This window comes from Taeniopygia guttata, chromosome 4, assembly GCF_048771995.1.
Source record: "Taeniopygia guttata chromosome 4, bTaeGut7.mat, whole genome shotgun sequence".
NCBI classification, from domain to species: Eukaryota; Metazoa; Chordata; class Aves; order Passeriformes; family Estrildidae; genus Taeniopygia; species Taeniopygia guttata.
This window is the reverse complement of record NC_133028.1, coordinates 39,651,433-39,666,373: the sequence shown is the minus strand read 5'-3', so window position 1 is coordinate 39,666,373 and position 14,941 is coordinate 39,651,433. Positions and strand designations below refer to the sequence as shown.

General features: G+C 34.0%; 1 protein-coding gene across 3 annotated transcripts in view; it reads right to left on the bottom strand.

The window, feature by feature from the left end:
* Positions 1–772: 772 nt before the first annotated feature.
* FSTL5 (follistatin like 5) overlaps positions 773–14,941 on the bottom strand; it is a 269,497-nt gene continuing 255,328 nt past the window's right edge. For all 3 annotated transcript variants that reach the window (XM_041715855.2, XM_041715856.2, XM_072928440.1), the window contains one exon: positions 773–3,200. In XM_041715855.2, coding sequence (XP_041571789.2) covers positions 2,498–3,200 — 703 coding nt within the window. In that variant the 3' untranslated portion in view covers positions 773–2,497. The remainder of the gene's footprint in view (positions 3,201–14,941) is intronic.

The window sequence follows — 14,941 nt, the reverse complement described above, 5'->3', positions numbered from 1 at the left end:
TCTAATTCTATGTCTTTTAACCTCTCATGGGCACTGGCAGGCTGCTATTAGGCCTCCCTGGAGATATTGTCTCTCTGGGTTGAAAAAGCCCCTTTATATCAGCTTTCCTCATAGAGCTGCAAGCAAAAAATGGAAACAGGTTCCATCTCTTCCTCTAGTTTTGATTAAAGTTTTCAATCAGGCCATCTGTACTTGAGAAAGCTGAATTTCAAGTATAAGAGCTATGAAAGGAACCACAGTGATCCAGTATTTGTTTAACTTCACTGAAAAAAACAATGGTGAGAAGTTGTGGCCATTGTTTACACACACAGTCTGGACAGTATTGTCAAAAAAGAAGTAGAATTATTGAAGGCAAATCATGTCACTCAGCCTGCTGGTCATGTTTCTCTTGATGCACACCAGGATGCAGTTGGATTTCTGGGTTGCAAGCACACACTGCTGAGTCATACTGAACTTTTCATCCAAAAACACTCCCAAGTCTTTCTCCCCAAGGCTTTCCTCAACCCATTACCCACTCAGCCTGTACCTGTGCTTCAGATCTGCTAATAATGAGCTTGTGGTATAAGATGAGCTTTCCTCTGTAGCAGCCAAAGTAAACTTCTCCAGTTCCTTAAGCTTTTCTAAAAAATTTTCTTTCAACACTACATATTATTTTGCATATATATAAATACATCTATTTTCATAACTCTATTTAAAATAATAGGTGCTTTCAAATAGTCAGTTCACTTGCCAGCCCAGTGGCCTATTGGATGATTCACCAAAGTCAGAACTGTTTAAAATTTATGGGGTTTATTCTCCTTTTGTCAAGCATTTTCTACATACAGAACATTCACGTGGTATAAATTACAGAACAAAAACTGCATGAGACAGACTACTGCAATTGAGTAACAGACAGTTTACATGATTATTGTTTGTTCACAATGGAAAGGAGTTCTTAAAAAGGAAAATAGATTCAGTAGCTAGAAATGTAAGCAAATTTTTATCTCAGTTAAAGCTACTTATCAGGAGGTTCACTCAAGCTAATGAGAGATCTACTGTACCACACAGGGCAGAATGCTCAATGCACACAAGATTACAATGCTAGAAAATTTCAGATTTCAAAGCAATTTTACACAATCTAAATTGCAGTAAAACTTTGTTTAAAAAAAGATATTTTTTTCTGATTGCCTTCAGTAAATGGAGGTCAGTTTAAGAGCTTATAAGCATTCTTTAGCAAAAAAATAATAAAAATAAAAATACTCTCAAACTTCTAAGTCATTGCTCTGAGTTGGATAGATGTTCACTGCTGGCTTTCTATTGACTTGCTATTCTACTTCTGGAAATCTTATTTTTCCCATTTACATGTTTAACCAGTGTTATATTAGAATACTAAGTAAACAAACTATAAAAAATACAAAGTTTTTGTTTGTTTTTTTGTTTTTGCCTTTTTTTTTTTCACTAATCCAGTTGGATGCAAGAACTAGAAAATCTGTTGAGCTAACCAAATGGTTTGACAAATAGGAATCAATGGTACAATGAATAAGCAAAAATGTTATCTACCAGTCGTAGACTTCAGTTCTTTGCAGTCTCATTTTCTTAAAATGCATTTTCTTTATGTTTATTTAACAGTTTCCTCAATGATATAAGTGAAACTTTGTGATGCCAAGTTTTTCGAATGTGGTATATTCTCAAAGGGTGTGCAATATTTATCTTCAGTAGACTTGAAACTCCTTGCTGATGACACCCTGTGATAGCTGAAAAACCTAGCATCTATTTTTTTTCTAAAAAAAGGTAAAGCTTCTGCAAGCAGCTTTCTCAACTAAGACAGCATAAAAATAAACTCCAAAATGCAGTGATCAGAAAACACTGCAAATATAATTTTTCTTTTTATTTTTTCCTGTCCATGTATGCTGCACAACTTGTCACCTGGAATTTGATAGCGGAACTTTCTTTCCAATGACAAGAAATCCTGTAGCCACAATGGGAATAAATGTTATAATTTCTATGTTTTTCTTTCTTGTGAGACTTTCACTTCAAGGCACAAAAAGATTTAACAGTGGACTGGACAGGACATAACATTTCAGCTTAAGGAGTCAAAGGTTATTGTAGAACAGCTCTTGTTTTGCATCTGAAGCAAAAAAAAACCAAAATTTGAATAATATTTAAGTCTTCCATTTACAAATGCAAGGTATCATATTAAATTTCCTGAAACTTTTTTGCTTGTTTTTTTTTATTCTTTTTTTACATTAATTTATTATACTTATCATCAATTTCAATATTTAGTTATTTCAAACAACAAAATCTCAGCTGATAAATAATAAGGAGTACCATTATCAAATAGCCATCATTTTAGTCATATTATGTGAAAGCTGATTCAAATTGTGAACATTGTCAAAGAAAAAACAGGTAGAGAAGGGTCTAACAATTTAAAATTAAAATTGTGTAAATTTGAAGAATGGTGTATTTAAGTGCAATGTACTGTAAAACTATTAACTCAATAAATATCTAACACAGATTCTTATGCTTCTCCAACCCAAACTACTGTGTTGCCTCTCTCAACTTCAGTGATTTCACAATTTAACTTATTAAGCCGTCCATCCAGGATAAACAGAGATTCCTTGGAAGGGGTCATGAGATACTGACCAAAAAGGCCACTGTCTTTTATAAGACGGTTCTTACTGTTCCAAGGCCATTCACCTGCCTTCATGGGTTCCTTCAGACTCTTCACCATCTTCACCTTGCCAGAAGAGAGCTCCAAGAAGAGAACATCAGTTTGTGTGCTGGAGCTGCAGTAGACATTGTATTGATGAGCTTCAGTGAAGGACGGCTGAAAAGCTACATCAGATATGTGCAAATTGGTGTGAATGTCAAATGCATCCTGTATTTCTCCTCTCACTGTTATGGACTGGATCCTCAGGAGGCCTTTTGCATCATCAATGCTGAGAAGGTAGTGTCCATCTGGAGAGACATGCGGTGTGCCCGTCACGTCACCGTTGTACCCAACCACGGAATCTGTAACGCTATCCACTATGAGCTGTGGCAGGACAGCCCCAGTGGTGTCAGGCTTACAGCAGATAAAAAGATATCCTCCAAGATGTGTAAAAGCCAGTGACTCAGGAATGCAATTATAATCCTTTAAACTAATTGTCTTGATGTATGACATCGTTTCTAGATCAATTTTCTGGAGCATGGGATCGTCCCTATGAAGAATATATCCAAACCTAAAAGGGAAAGCATAAAACCAAAATCAGAGCTACTGTATGCATTATATATGAATGGGGAAAGACACTATGAGCAAAGGAGATAATATGTGCGGTGGTGTATTGGTATATATCTCAGCTTCAGATGTTTCAGATATTAAGCAGTTTATAATATTTTATTTTTAGTGTTGTAATTTAGAATGTATTAAAAAAATGCCTAAAACCCATTTGTTTGATTAATGGGAAAGTTCTTTTTTCCTACTGACACAAGGGAAAAAGTAAACCATTACTCTCTATATCTATTCACTTATAACTTTACAAAAGCCAGAAAGGAGAAATAAATTAAATATCAATAGATACCACATCCCACATATTTCAATTCAGTTCATAGAGCTCTTCAACTTACTTGGGAACATCAGCTTAACTCAGCCCTCATTGTTATTCAGATCATTATCTGAATCTTCCTTATTTTAATTCAATAGAAATGAATATCATAAGAGGATTTAAGTTTAGGCCTCCTAATGACCCAAACACCATATTTCTTACAATTTAAATGATCCTTTATGCTCTTCCATACACCAAGAAACTCCCACTGAACATGAATAATATGGTTAAATTTTAAAATCCTAGAGCTGATTGTAACTTTTTAATATAAACTATATCACTATTCTTTTATGGTAATGTATATGTTCTGACTGCATAATCAATTGACTATAAATATGCAAAAAAGATACTTCTAAATATTACAGAATCATGTGAAAGTATATTAGCTTTACTCATCTAAGTAGTTTTCACAGGACCTTTCCCAAACAGCTGTTTTCTTTTGACATACTTCTTGGCACTTTCCTCTGAATCTTTCATCCTAAAAATGAGGCTGCATGATGATAAATATAATCTAAAAATACCTTTCACATCCTTTTGATATAAAGCCATATGACAGCCAGAATCTTCCAGCAACTGAGTTGACAATAACACAAAATTTTCACACTATACCTGTAACTCCAGTGTAACTTACAAATCAGCAAACCACCAAAGTTAACAGGCAAAAAACGTTTCAGGACATTGTTCAGGCAGTTCCTCAGTATAAGACAGTGTAAATTACATTTGCACTTTCTACTGAATTGATGTAAGAACACTTTTAATTTTAGCCCCACCTTCCAAAATCCTTGCTTACTGTTTCAGTATCATAAAAGCACAGAACTAAAGAACTACTTCAATTGTTAGGGACCTTAGGACTTCATTTGGTCCAAATGCTGCCCAAAGAAGGCTCAATGTGAATCACATTGTCCACGATTACAATTCGATCTGATTATGAGATCAATTTTGTCTTTAATTATTCAGCCACCTGTAAATACATTAATTCAATCATCTTGGTAAGGAAAGTGTTGAGTGAGCTTTTTTGGAACTTATGTCTGGATAATTTACTTAAGATAATGTTACTTTTCTATTTATGTGGTCTGCTGTTCTGTCATCGAAAAATATTAGGATCCTCAGGCAGAATTTGATTTTTAGGTTTTTTGACTGCATAACCTCTGTTTCTTAATCTTTTTGGATAGCCATAAACTCACTGATTCCTGGTTTCATTATTAACAGTAAGTATTTTTTAGCTATAAGAAACAGACCTATGCGGTATTTTGTACAAAACTGTCCTGTAATAGAAAAGGTTAAATAGGTAACAACAGTGACATTTCTCATCTCCATGTTTAATAACTAGTGTTAGACACATGAGCAGTGGTTACAAAAGAACAATAGAATTGGTTTATTGATTGCATTTTTACATAAAAATGTAAAGCAACAATCAGTGAATTATCCAGGAGTTCACAAGAACATTAAGGGAAAATACCTAATTTTAAATGTAATGACAGGCACTGAATAACTTAATTTTAAGCTATTATAGTATTATTTAATCTATTTTAATAAAAGTACACAGTGCAGAGAGTTTTTGCTTTAAATGCTTTTGATCTCAATTTCAATTGCAAACAGACAGTAATTTTTTTGTGTTTGAGACTGGCACGCTGACCTTGGGTTTGAAAACATTATTTTTCTCTTTCAGTATACCAATATATTGTCATGGGAAAAATCAGGAAATCTTTTCTAAAAGTGAAAGAAAAGGATCTCACTGAGTTGTTTTTAGCTTACATAGGTACTAAGCCACAGACTTATATCCAAGTGAAATTTTCCATTATACATAAACATACTAAATCCTTACTGTGATTTTGAAAACACAGCAGTCATCATCTACTTGATTAAATCTATAAATGTTTTTAAATATTTGGTCTGTTGTTTTCAGAAACTGTATTAAAAATATTAATAAGTTCTCTTTTGTAAAAAAAATCAGTAATTTAACATTTTAATATATTTGATACATTTTATTCTATTTTTGGGCCCATTATATTTCATGGTACCTTTAATTAATTCAGGAAAACGACTAAAAATTTGACTGTATGTTTTAAGTTGCACTTTAGTTTCTATCCTGCATGAGAGAAAACACAAGCAACCTTTTAAAAAAAGGTAATAGTTTTTTAAAAACCCTAATGAATTCTTTACCATTTTACACCACAAAGCAAATTTTAAAATCTGAATACATATATTTTAAACTGGTCAAAATCTAGACCAATTTTTTTTTTTTTCATTGATCATATATCAAAGAAGAATAAGAAATTTTTGTTCTGCTTGACAATTCATTTTTTTCTAAAGAGTATTCCAGGTCATAAAAATGACCTTCTTCTAAAGTAAAATACAAATGCAAAACAAGATTAGCATCAATTATCTAAATCAGCAGATATTACTTGCTGATTTAAACTGTGATTAAAATGAAGTATTTAAATCAATTTGATTCAAAGAAATCTGCCTTGCTTATGATTATTTGATTAAGCATTGTTAATGATCAATTTATGCAATATTTTTTTGCATCCAAATGTTATTGATTTCAAGAGGAATAAGTTACTAATCTTCTCACATATTATTCCCAGAATGTATGTTTTTGAACCACAGGTACACTTAACCCATGTTTATTTTGGTTGCATAAACTCTTTGATTACCAAATCTGAATGTGTTGTCTAGGTTAACAAAAAAGGTGTGGTCTACCTTCCCTACAGCTAACATCAACTGCACCTGTGGTAAGACTCATGTTTAACATCCAGCTTTCCCCACAGAGGACGCTACCACTGAGCCATTGGGTTCTACTCCAGCTTCTCATTACCTGGTGGTACCTTCTCACACAAATCCCCTAAATTTAATAGGTTTGCATAAGCACTCCCCAATGCATGTCATCAGGATAAATTTAACTATTGTGGAATAATTAAGATCCTTTAAATGTTTTTTGTTGACTAACCTGGTTAGTGTGAATGAATTATCTTAGGAGCCACAGAAGAATGTTGACATAAACCTTCCCACTAGCACAGACAGACTTAATAAATATTAAATATTAAATAGTTTTTCCACAGCAAGTGACTCCAGATCTCCAGAGTTAGTCAGCAAACACATTTGAAAACAAACCAGCTGATAAGGGTACTGATTTCTTTTATAGTTTTATCTATCACTTAGTAATAATTAATTCACAGTTCAAAAAGCCACAAGTAAAAAGTTTAGAGTATCTTGGACAGGCTGTTCCTGTGATGTAAACAGTGGCTTCAGCTTTGGTGACTGAGTTCAACTGAAAACTATAGAAACTGGCTTCAACATTTTACCCACTTTATTTGATGTTGTATTTTTATTACATTTGAGAGATTTATTGTCCCTTGCTTTGGAGCTGTTAAGGAACTTGATTTTATATGCTACAGCAGCTAACCATATGTATTCTGATAATCAGTTATACCTGAATGACTGTTTACAATGAATCTTACTTATAAAGTGCGCAAAGAGCAGTTTAATGCATGTTTTTCAGTGATTATTTATTTTCAACTCACAATTATTTACAGCTATCTGTACTATTCACTGCATTCTATTTACTTCTAAATTGGAAAACTGGTTTGGGAGATATGCTCTCTTTCCTTCCTTAAAGAACTGACTTCTCCAGCCTTGATAAAATATAACTCCATTTTCTTGTGACATTAATATGCAAAAGACTTTTTGCTTTCTAATGTTTTCTAGTTCAAACTTTAAAAAGTCATTGCTTCAGACACAGATGTAAAGTTAGCCCAGTGGAATGTCTCTGAAGCTGAACACACTGAGAGATCAGTTATGTGGGCAGAATAATGTATAGAAGGTACGTAGCAGTTTTTAGTTATTGATTTCAAATCCCTGTAAGGATATTACAGAGGGTAAAGAAAGCTGAATGACTGGCTTAAGGCTATATAATAATCCATTGGCATAGTCCAGGTGAAAATACAGGTTATCTAAGGCCCATCATGGTTTCTAACCTATCATGGTATAGGTTACTATTGCAACTGAGGTACTAAAGAGACAGATGTGAGAAAGTACCTATAAAACTATATAATTTTGAAGAGTATACAAAATCACTCCATCAAAATAATGTTCCTGATTGCTAAAAATACAGAACTTTGGACCTGTCTGGGAGAGAAGGTTGTAAAATTTCATGAAGGATCTACCCTTCCCAAAACCAGGAGTACAGCTGACAAAAGCAATTTATTAGAACTAATAGGATTTTATCAGTACTACTGTTTAAAAAATTATTTCTTGGCTGCCATACTGCCTGCAACATTTCAGTGCTCCAATTAAAATTCAGTAAAGCTGGGCAAGGATGTAAATACCCTAACAGCCCAAAAACAGAGATAAAAAAGAAGGGGGGAGGGGTGGGAATAATTTAAAGCAGCCAGTCTTCTTGGGTTTAAAAGGATTTGACAAGTGGTGTATCTCATATGTTTGCCTGTCTCAGTGAGAGCTCTGTGGCTGGAGTTTTGAGAAGCTGAACAAATCAAGAGAAGTCTGTTCCTGTGCCTGCGAGGTTTGTGAGGCTGATTCTTAGTCTCTGAAAATTACTAGGCAGAGGTGTAAAGATGGAAAAAGTAATGAAGTTCTGTAGGGAAGTTACAGAAGGGAAAAGGGGAAGTAAAGAAAACTGATAAGAAAAGCTAAGAATTTCATTTCTAGTATAGTTTAAAATATACAAACCCAACAGAAAAAAACAAAGAATGAGAAAAAATATACTTTTCCTACCTAAGATGAGAAAGTACTTTCCAAGCCACTGGCAACTGAGGAAGGTAATAAACAGTTTTTTTATAGGGACATATATCTATCTGGTTAGATAATTTGTTCCTAATAATTTTGAAAGAGTTGACTAGCTCTTAAAAAAAAAGTCAGGCATCCCAGCTAAGCTGAACAGCTTGATGCATATTCAAGAGAAATAATAAAATAGATTATATGACAATGAATTACAGAAAATCGTGACTATAATGCAGTCAACATGGGTTTATAAAAAATTTAGCTTTGTCAGGCAAACCTAATTTAATTTTTTTATTAGAAAACTTTCTGAAGGTATCTGAATATCAGAAGGGCATAGCTTTCCTGGAATAAAAACTCATACCTGAAAGAAAAATAATTTATCTGTAATAAAAGGTAGTTGTCAATGCAGAATGATAATTTTATAGGAAACTTCTTGGTACAAAATCTGATGCTTCACAAAATTTTCACAGATGATTTAGATGTAAATGTGTGTGAATGTCCATGACAATAAGACTGTAGATAATGACAGCAAAACCATTATAGTCAGTTGCTCATTCAAGCAAAATGTGTTCAAATGTGGCCAGGTGTAAAGTTGAGCAGATTCACATGTGAATGAGGAATGTATGACATGAACATAAAACAGTATCCTAAAAAGTAGTGTCTATAAAAGGATTTAATGATCATAGCAGACATGCAAGTCTATACAAAATCTTAGTCTAATGAGTCAAAAATAAAACCAAGACCCAAAAGCCTCTGTAAAGTCCTTAAGGGTATATCAAAAGAGAGGTGAATAAGAATAATACAATACACTCATTTAAACATACCTGTATTCTACACTCAGAAGACTAAACTAAGACTGCTTTATGGTTTTTTTTTCTTCATTTCTGCCCCTAAAAATGCATTAAAAAAATTAGAGGCAAGGAAAAACCTGAAAATTATTTAGGAATGGAGACAATGGTTTTATGCAAGAGCCTGAGTCCAATATAAAAATAGTTGCATACTGAAACCAGACAACTTTAATTAGGAAGAGGTAATTTTTCCTAACAATGGGGACAATATACCATTGCAACCAACTGCCATAGACATGATGAATTTTCTGTGGTGGGTCTCTCCAGGTAAAGATTATATTACTATCTACTTGGATAAGTAAATGTAGTTTCAAAAATATCAGATTTATTATCTGTATCACTGAATGACTATTTGAAATTATTAAAACCTAAAGTACATGAGAGAAAATGCTCTCATGGCCTCTTCTAGCTGATGGATATATGAAACACCTTTTTTTTTGGCTTTGTTTGTATAATCAAAATTGCATATGTACAGTAGATTTTAATCTTATACTACTCATTCATTTGATGGTGAGATATTAACCATCATAAAATCATAGAATCATCAAGGTTGGAAAAGAGTTTTAAGATCATACAGTCTAACCACTTCCCCAGCACTACCACTCTAACCCCTAAACCACTAAACCACATCACCATATCATCCAGACACACCTTGAACACCTCCAGGCATGGTTACCCCACCACCTCCCAGGGCAGCCTATTGCAATGCCTGAAAAGAAGCAACCAAGGGTTTCAAATAATATGAAATGACTGTGATTTGACACAGTCCCTTAGCTCACAGACATACACACAAGTAGCATGCAGAGGAATCTGCTCTTCTGCAAACCTAAGGTTGTGGTGCCACTTTTCCATCCACTGTATAGAAAAACAGCTGTTTTTAAAAACTTGTCTTACACTGTTTTTGATCTTAAGTAATTGTGAATTTCACGCATGAGTGACTAATAATTTTACAGTTACTGATCTTTCATAGACACATATATTTTGAAAATGAGCATCGTCCTTGACAGCACATTGATCTCCACATACAGGTTTATGAATTGCTTGTAATATTTCATATTCAAATATGTAATATTTCTATACAACTATAAAACTATAAAAGTTCATTCTTTTGAGGCTTATTGATCTAACTGTACAAGATCATGGTGGATAGGCTGGGGGAATGGTGCTAGACCATGGAGACATGCTTCAGAAGAGTTGTCTGTTTACACACAGCAATGATCAGTTGCAAACAAATTTCAGTCAACTCTCCATAACCTAATTCCTGCCTTCTAACTAACAGATGAATCTGTCTTCCCTTCTCTATAGCATTATGGACCATCTCAGCATATCAACATCAGATTATTAACTCTGCTTCCATTCCCAGACTGGGTCTCATCTTTCTGGTAAGGAGACAAGAGCAACTACTGAAAAAAATATTACTTACCAAATTTGTGAGAAAAAAGTATTGCAAGTCACTAAGCTGATAGTTTTGGATTGCACAGGCAAGTAGAATGGGGGACACAAAAAAGCTGTACATAATAAAACAGGATAAGAAAATGTTGTCCTCCAGTGGTGTCTACAGAACCAGCAAAATAGGAACATTTCACAAAATTTATATTAGTGAGACTTTTGTATGAGGTCTCCACAAACCAAATGTGTAAGTGCATGTGCTGAGCTTTGACTATCCCAAGATTCTCTTTCCATTCTGAGTAAAAGAAAGCTATTAAATCTGAGTAAAGAAGTCTCCATTACTACTCCACGTTCTATAGAGTTGGAACCCAACCCCCAAAGTAGCCATAACATTGTAACTTTCCAAAGCAATTGGCTAGCTAAAAAGATTTAAAAAATACAGTAATTTATAATTATGTCATTAAATTGTGCCTGTCACCTCTGTTCATTTAGACTTATTTTTATGATTAGGCTGTTGGAAAACAGCAAGTGATAGTTGAGAATACCTTCACTTTTCCGGAATGTTAATGACAAAGTTAATAACATTATAGATTATCAGTTCCACAAAATAAATTCAAGACCATATTTTTAAAGTATTTTTAAAGCATGTTAAAGGTATTTAAAATATGGGATTTCTCTCCATGTTTTATGAACCTATAAGGCTGTTTGTAGCACAGAAAAAAAGAACAGTAAACCCAAGAACTCCATCATTCTTTTCCCAAAGAAATTATCATAATTATCACTATCTTATTTCCTGAAATACAACCTGAAGACTCTCATTGCTGAGCTGCCAAAGTAATCCCAATAGCAAATCAGATTATTGCTCTACCAAAATTAGTTCTCTCTCTTGCTCTCATCAGATTATCAAATGTCTCAGAGTGAGGGAAATCTTTTATCAAATCTTTCTTTGGAATAACGTGCCCATCATTGAGAAGTAACTTATGACATGAGGCACCAACATTAAATTTATATTTAAAAAGGTATCAGTTTTGGAAACCTTATTAGGTATTATTATTACACATAAAATTTGTCAGTTTTTACGAGTATTTTAACATCCTCTCTCTTTTCATACCTAATTTTCAGGTTTTTACCTGCAAAATTCCTATCACCTTAAGTTCCATCATTTGTAACATGTATAAAGGGTGAAAAACCTAATTTTCCTTACATGCTATACAACTTGCACTTATGAGAAAATGTGGAAGTGCAGATTAACCTATCACAGGATTTATATAGTTGGCTCCCTTTCACTGACCAAAATAAATTATTCAATCACTGTCCTTTAAGGTGTGGGGCTTTCAAACCAGAAAAAAACCTCAAATCTTTGTTAATATAGAAAAATGTTTTATTATGGTTTAGAACCAGAAATGACGGTTTTACATAAAATTTCTCTTGAGTTTTTTATCAAATCTGTTCAGCCTAAGTAGCATTGACTCTGGCAGAGCTCGAGAAGAGTATTTTGCTTTTGAGGAATGAGTAAAACATCTTTTTCCTCTCAAATATCTCACTGTTCTTACGTATCTGTTATGTCATTGCTCTTTATAGCTATACCAAAAATGCTTTGAATGTCATCAAACAATTTAAAAGGTGTACAGCTTTCTGCTCTGGATTTTGTGGGTTTGTTCGATAACAAGAAAGTAGATTTCAATAAATTAATTAGAAAATGTGTTGTAGAAGTACCATTGGGTAGAATGTGCTATGTACTGGTAGTTGTAAACAAAGCTGCAAAACAGAAATCTGGCTGAAATCTTTAGTGACTCACCCAGTTCTGTGGGAGGTTTCCTGGTTACAGGATGTCACATTTATGTGCATAACACTCCATCTTCATCACTGTAGTACCTAAGTGAATTTTTTTTCCTATTTTCTATTACTGAGAAAAGGCTTAACAAGAAACTTATTCCAGAAGATCAGTACTTGTTGCCTGAACTTCAGCACTGCTACTTTTTAATATCTCTGCATATCTGAAAAGGGTTGACTTTGTTTACAAACCAAAATACATAGCCATTGCACAAGGAGCTTGTTAACTGTCAAGCCTTTTCTGAATTCAGTTGATACAGTCATAGAGCAGTCATCCTGTGAGTTGGTGTATTTCACACTGGCAAGGATTCTGCTATGATTTTGTTATGACTGTTAATAGGTGTGTAGCAAAAGATCCTTAAGCATCCATGGATTCTCCTTTGGACCCTTCTTCTGTCATCCAAACCCTATGGGACAGAGGGAGGGATAACAGGGGAAAAATCCCACACCAGTGCTGAAATTGCATGAAATACCCCTCTCACATACCTGCAGTTTACTTACTGCCAGTCTGCAGAGTTTTAATGCAGATATGTATTGTTTGATATAAAAAGAGCATGTTTCAAAACATAAACATGCATATGTGCATATGAGTACATAGAACAGGTAGTATAGGAAGAAAAGTATAGGAAGAAAATCACATACTAGGACATCCCCCTTTTCACTGTTTTTTCTTCTAAGATAAGAAGTGGAATAGTAAAGCTAATTTTTGCCTCATATATTCTGGGCCCCCGTCCTAAGGTTCCAAATACTTTCACTGCTACTCTCTGCACAGTCCTGTATCTTCCAAATTGCCTATAAAGTCCCCACTGATGCTGTTTGACATCAGTGGTAGTATCCTTGAAAGCTCTGACTTTTCCTCTCAAGGGATAAGCATGCTCTCTCTTAGGATTAAATATAAATGCTTTCATTTTCAGCTAATGAACTGGAGAGTTGAATGTCTACATATCAGTATCATATATCATTTAGGACAGCAGTGCTAGATCTGAAGTCACACAGAGTTGAGTTCTGGGTGGTTCTGATAAGGATTTCAAGTAATGCAATTTGAAATTTAAAAAGAAAGTGCTGTTTAGATTAAGCACATGTGGAAAATGAGTGCTCTGCCACAATGACCAGTTTATTTTTAAATACGGAATTTTTAATAATCTGTTCTTTTCGTCAGTTTATTAAAAATTGATATATGAACCAGAAAATAAAAAAAAAACCAAAATGATATGTCTTAACTGTATCTCTGCCAGAGTGCATAAACATATCAATTTGTTTATATTCATACCCTTATTGCTTTGAAATAAACAAGAAAAAAACAATTTCTGCAGTTCTAATCAAACACAGCTGCTTCCCACCTCTTCAATCATATCAGTCATCAATACGGAAGGTCAAGAATTCCCATTACAAATGTATAGCATCATAACACCTTAGTGCAAAAATAATTCTCTACAGGTAGCATTCCTCTTCTGTGGACACCTACATTTCTATGTACAGCTATGTATGTCTAAATATGAGCTGAAAATCTAAGCTGCTATTTTTTGCCAGCAGAAATCTAGACCATGCAGTCAACAGAGTCCAAAGAATTTTTAAAAATAAGCAGTACCAAAGGCCAACCTCCAGAGTAGGGGGTGAGAAATACTGTTTATACACTCCACTGTGTGTATAGACTAAATCTCCAGTAACTATTGCAGAAGACAGAGAGTTTACACCCACAGATACACTGTATTTTCACATCTAAATGTAGGTGCCTACAATCTGAACCTCACACTCACCATAAGTATCCTCTCAGTATGAAAACATAATATCCAAATATAGCCTCATAAAACTTTGCACAGATTTGGGCAATTGAGGCTTAAATGACTGACATTACATCACAATGTGACTAAGAGCTAGAATTACATTTGAAATGTGATTGTTTCTCCAAGCCATTATAACAAGTTCAGGTATCATACAGCAGTAGGGGCTATTAAAGCCTGCTTTAGGAGTCAGAAATTCAACTGATTCGAGGAATAGCTAGCACTGCTGAACGTGCCTGCATAGAGTGAAGAATGTTACATAAGTCTCCATGCAAAACAGCCCTAAAAACAGAGATGTCTCTCCTAGAATCTTCAGGAATCTCTGAAGATAATTTTCACCACTCTCAAAGCGTAGCTTTAGCAGAAAACCATCACTACTCTTTCCACAAAAAGAATAATTTGTCAGTCATAACAATCAACTTCAGTACTTTTTCAAGGAAAGAGTCATCAAACATACAAAGAAAAACTCTTCTGAGTCTGCCTTTCATTTTTGTCTTAGGGTTTTGTGGAGGTCTATGAACTGCATGCAAATCTTATGTATGAATTTTCCAAGAGCAACTTTGTTTATCACAATATCTTAGAGAGCTATGTTTTCATGACATTACTGAAGTACTTGGCATACTCTGACAGAATTAACATCACTGCAAAATATCGAGATGGAATCCACTTCGGACTATGACTTTACAAAAGATAATTAGTATTTTTCAAGAAAACTGAATATAATAGAATGTGGTTTGTAACCATACTATATGTGCTGATTTTAAAAGTTCAGGAAATTTCCTGGTTT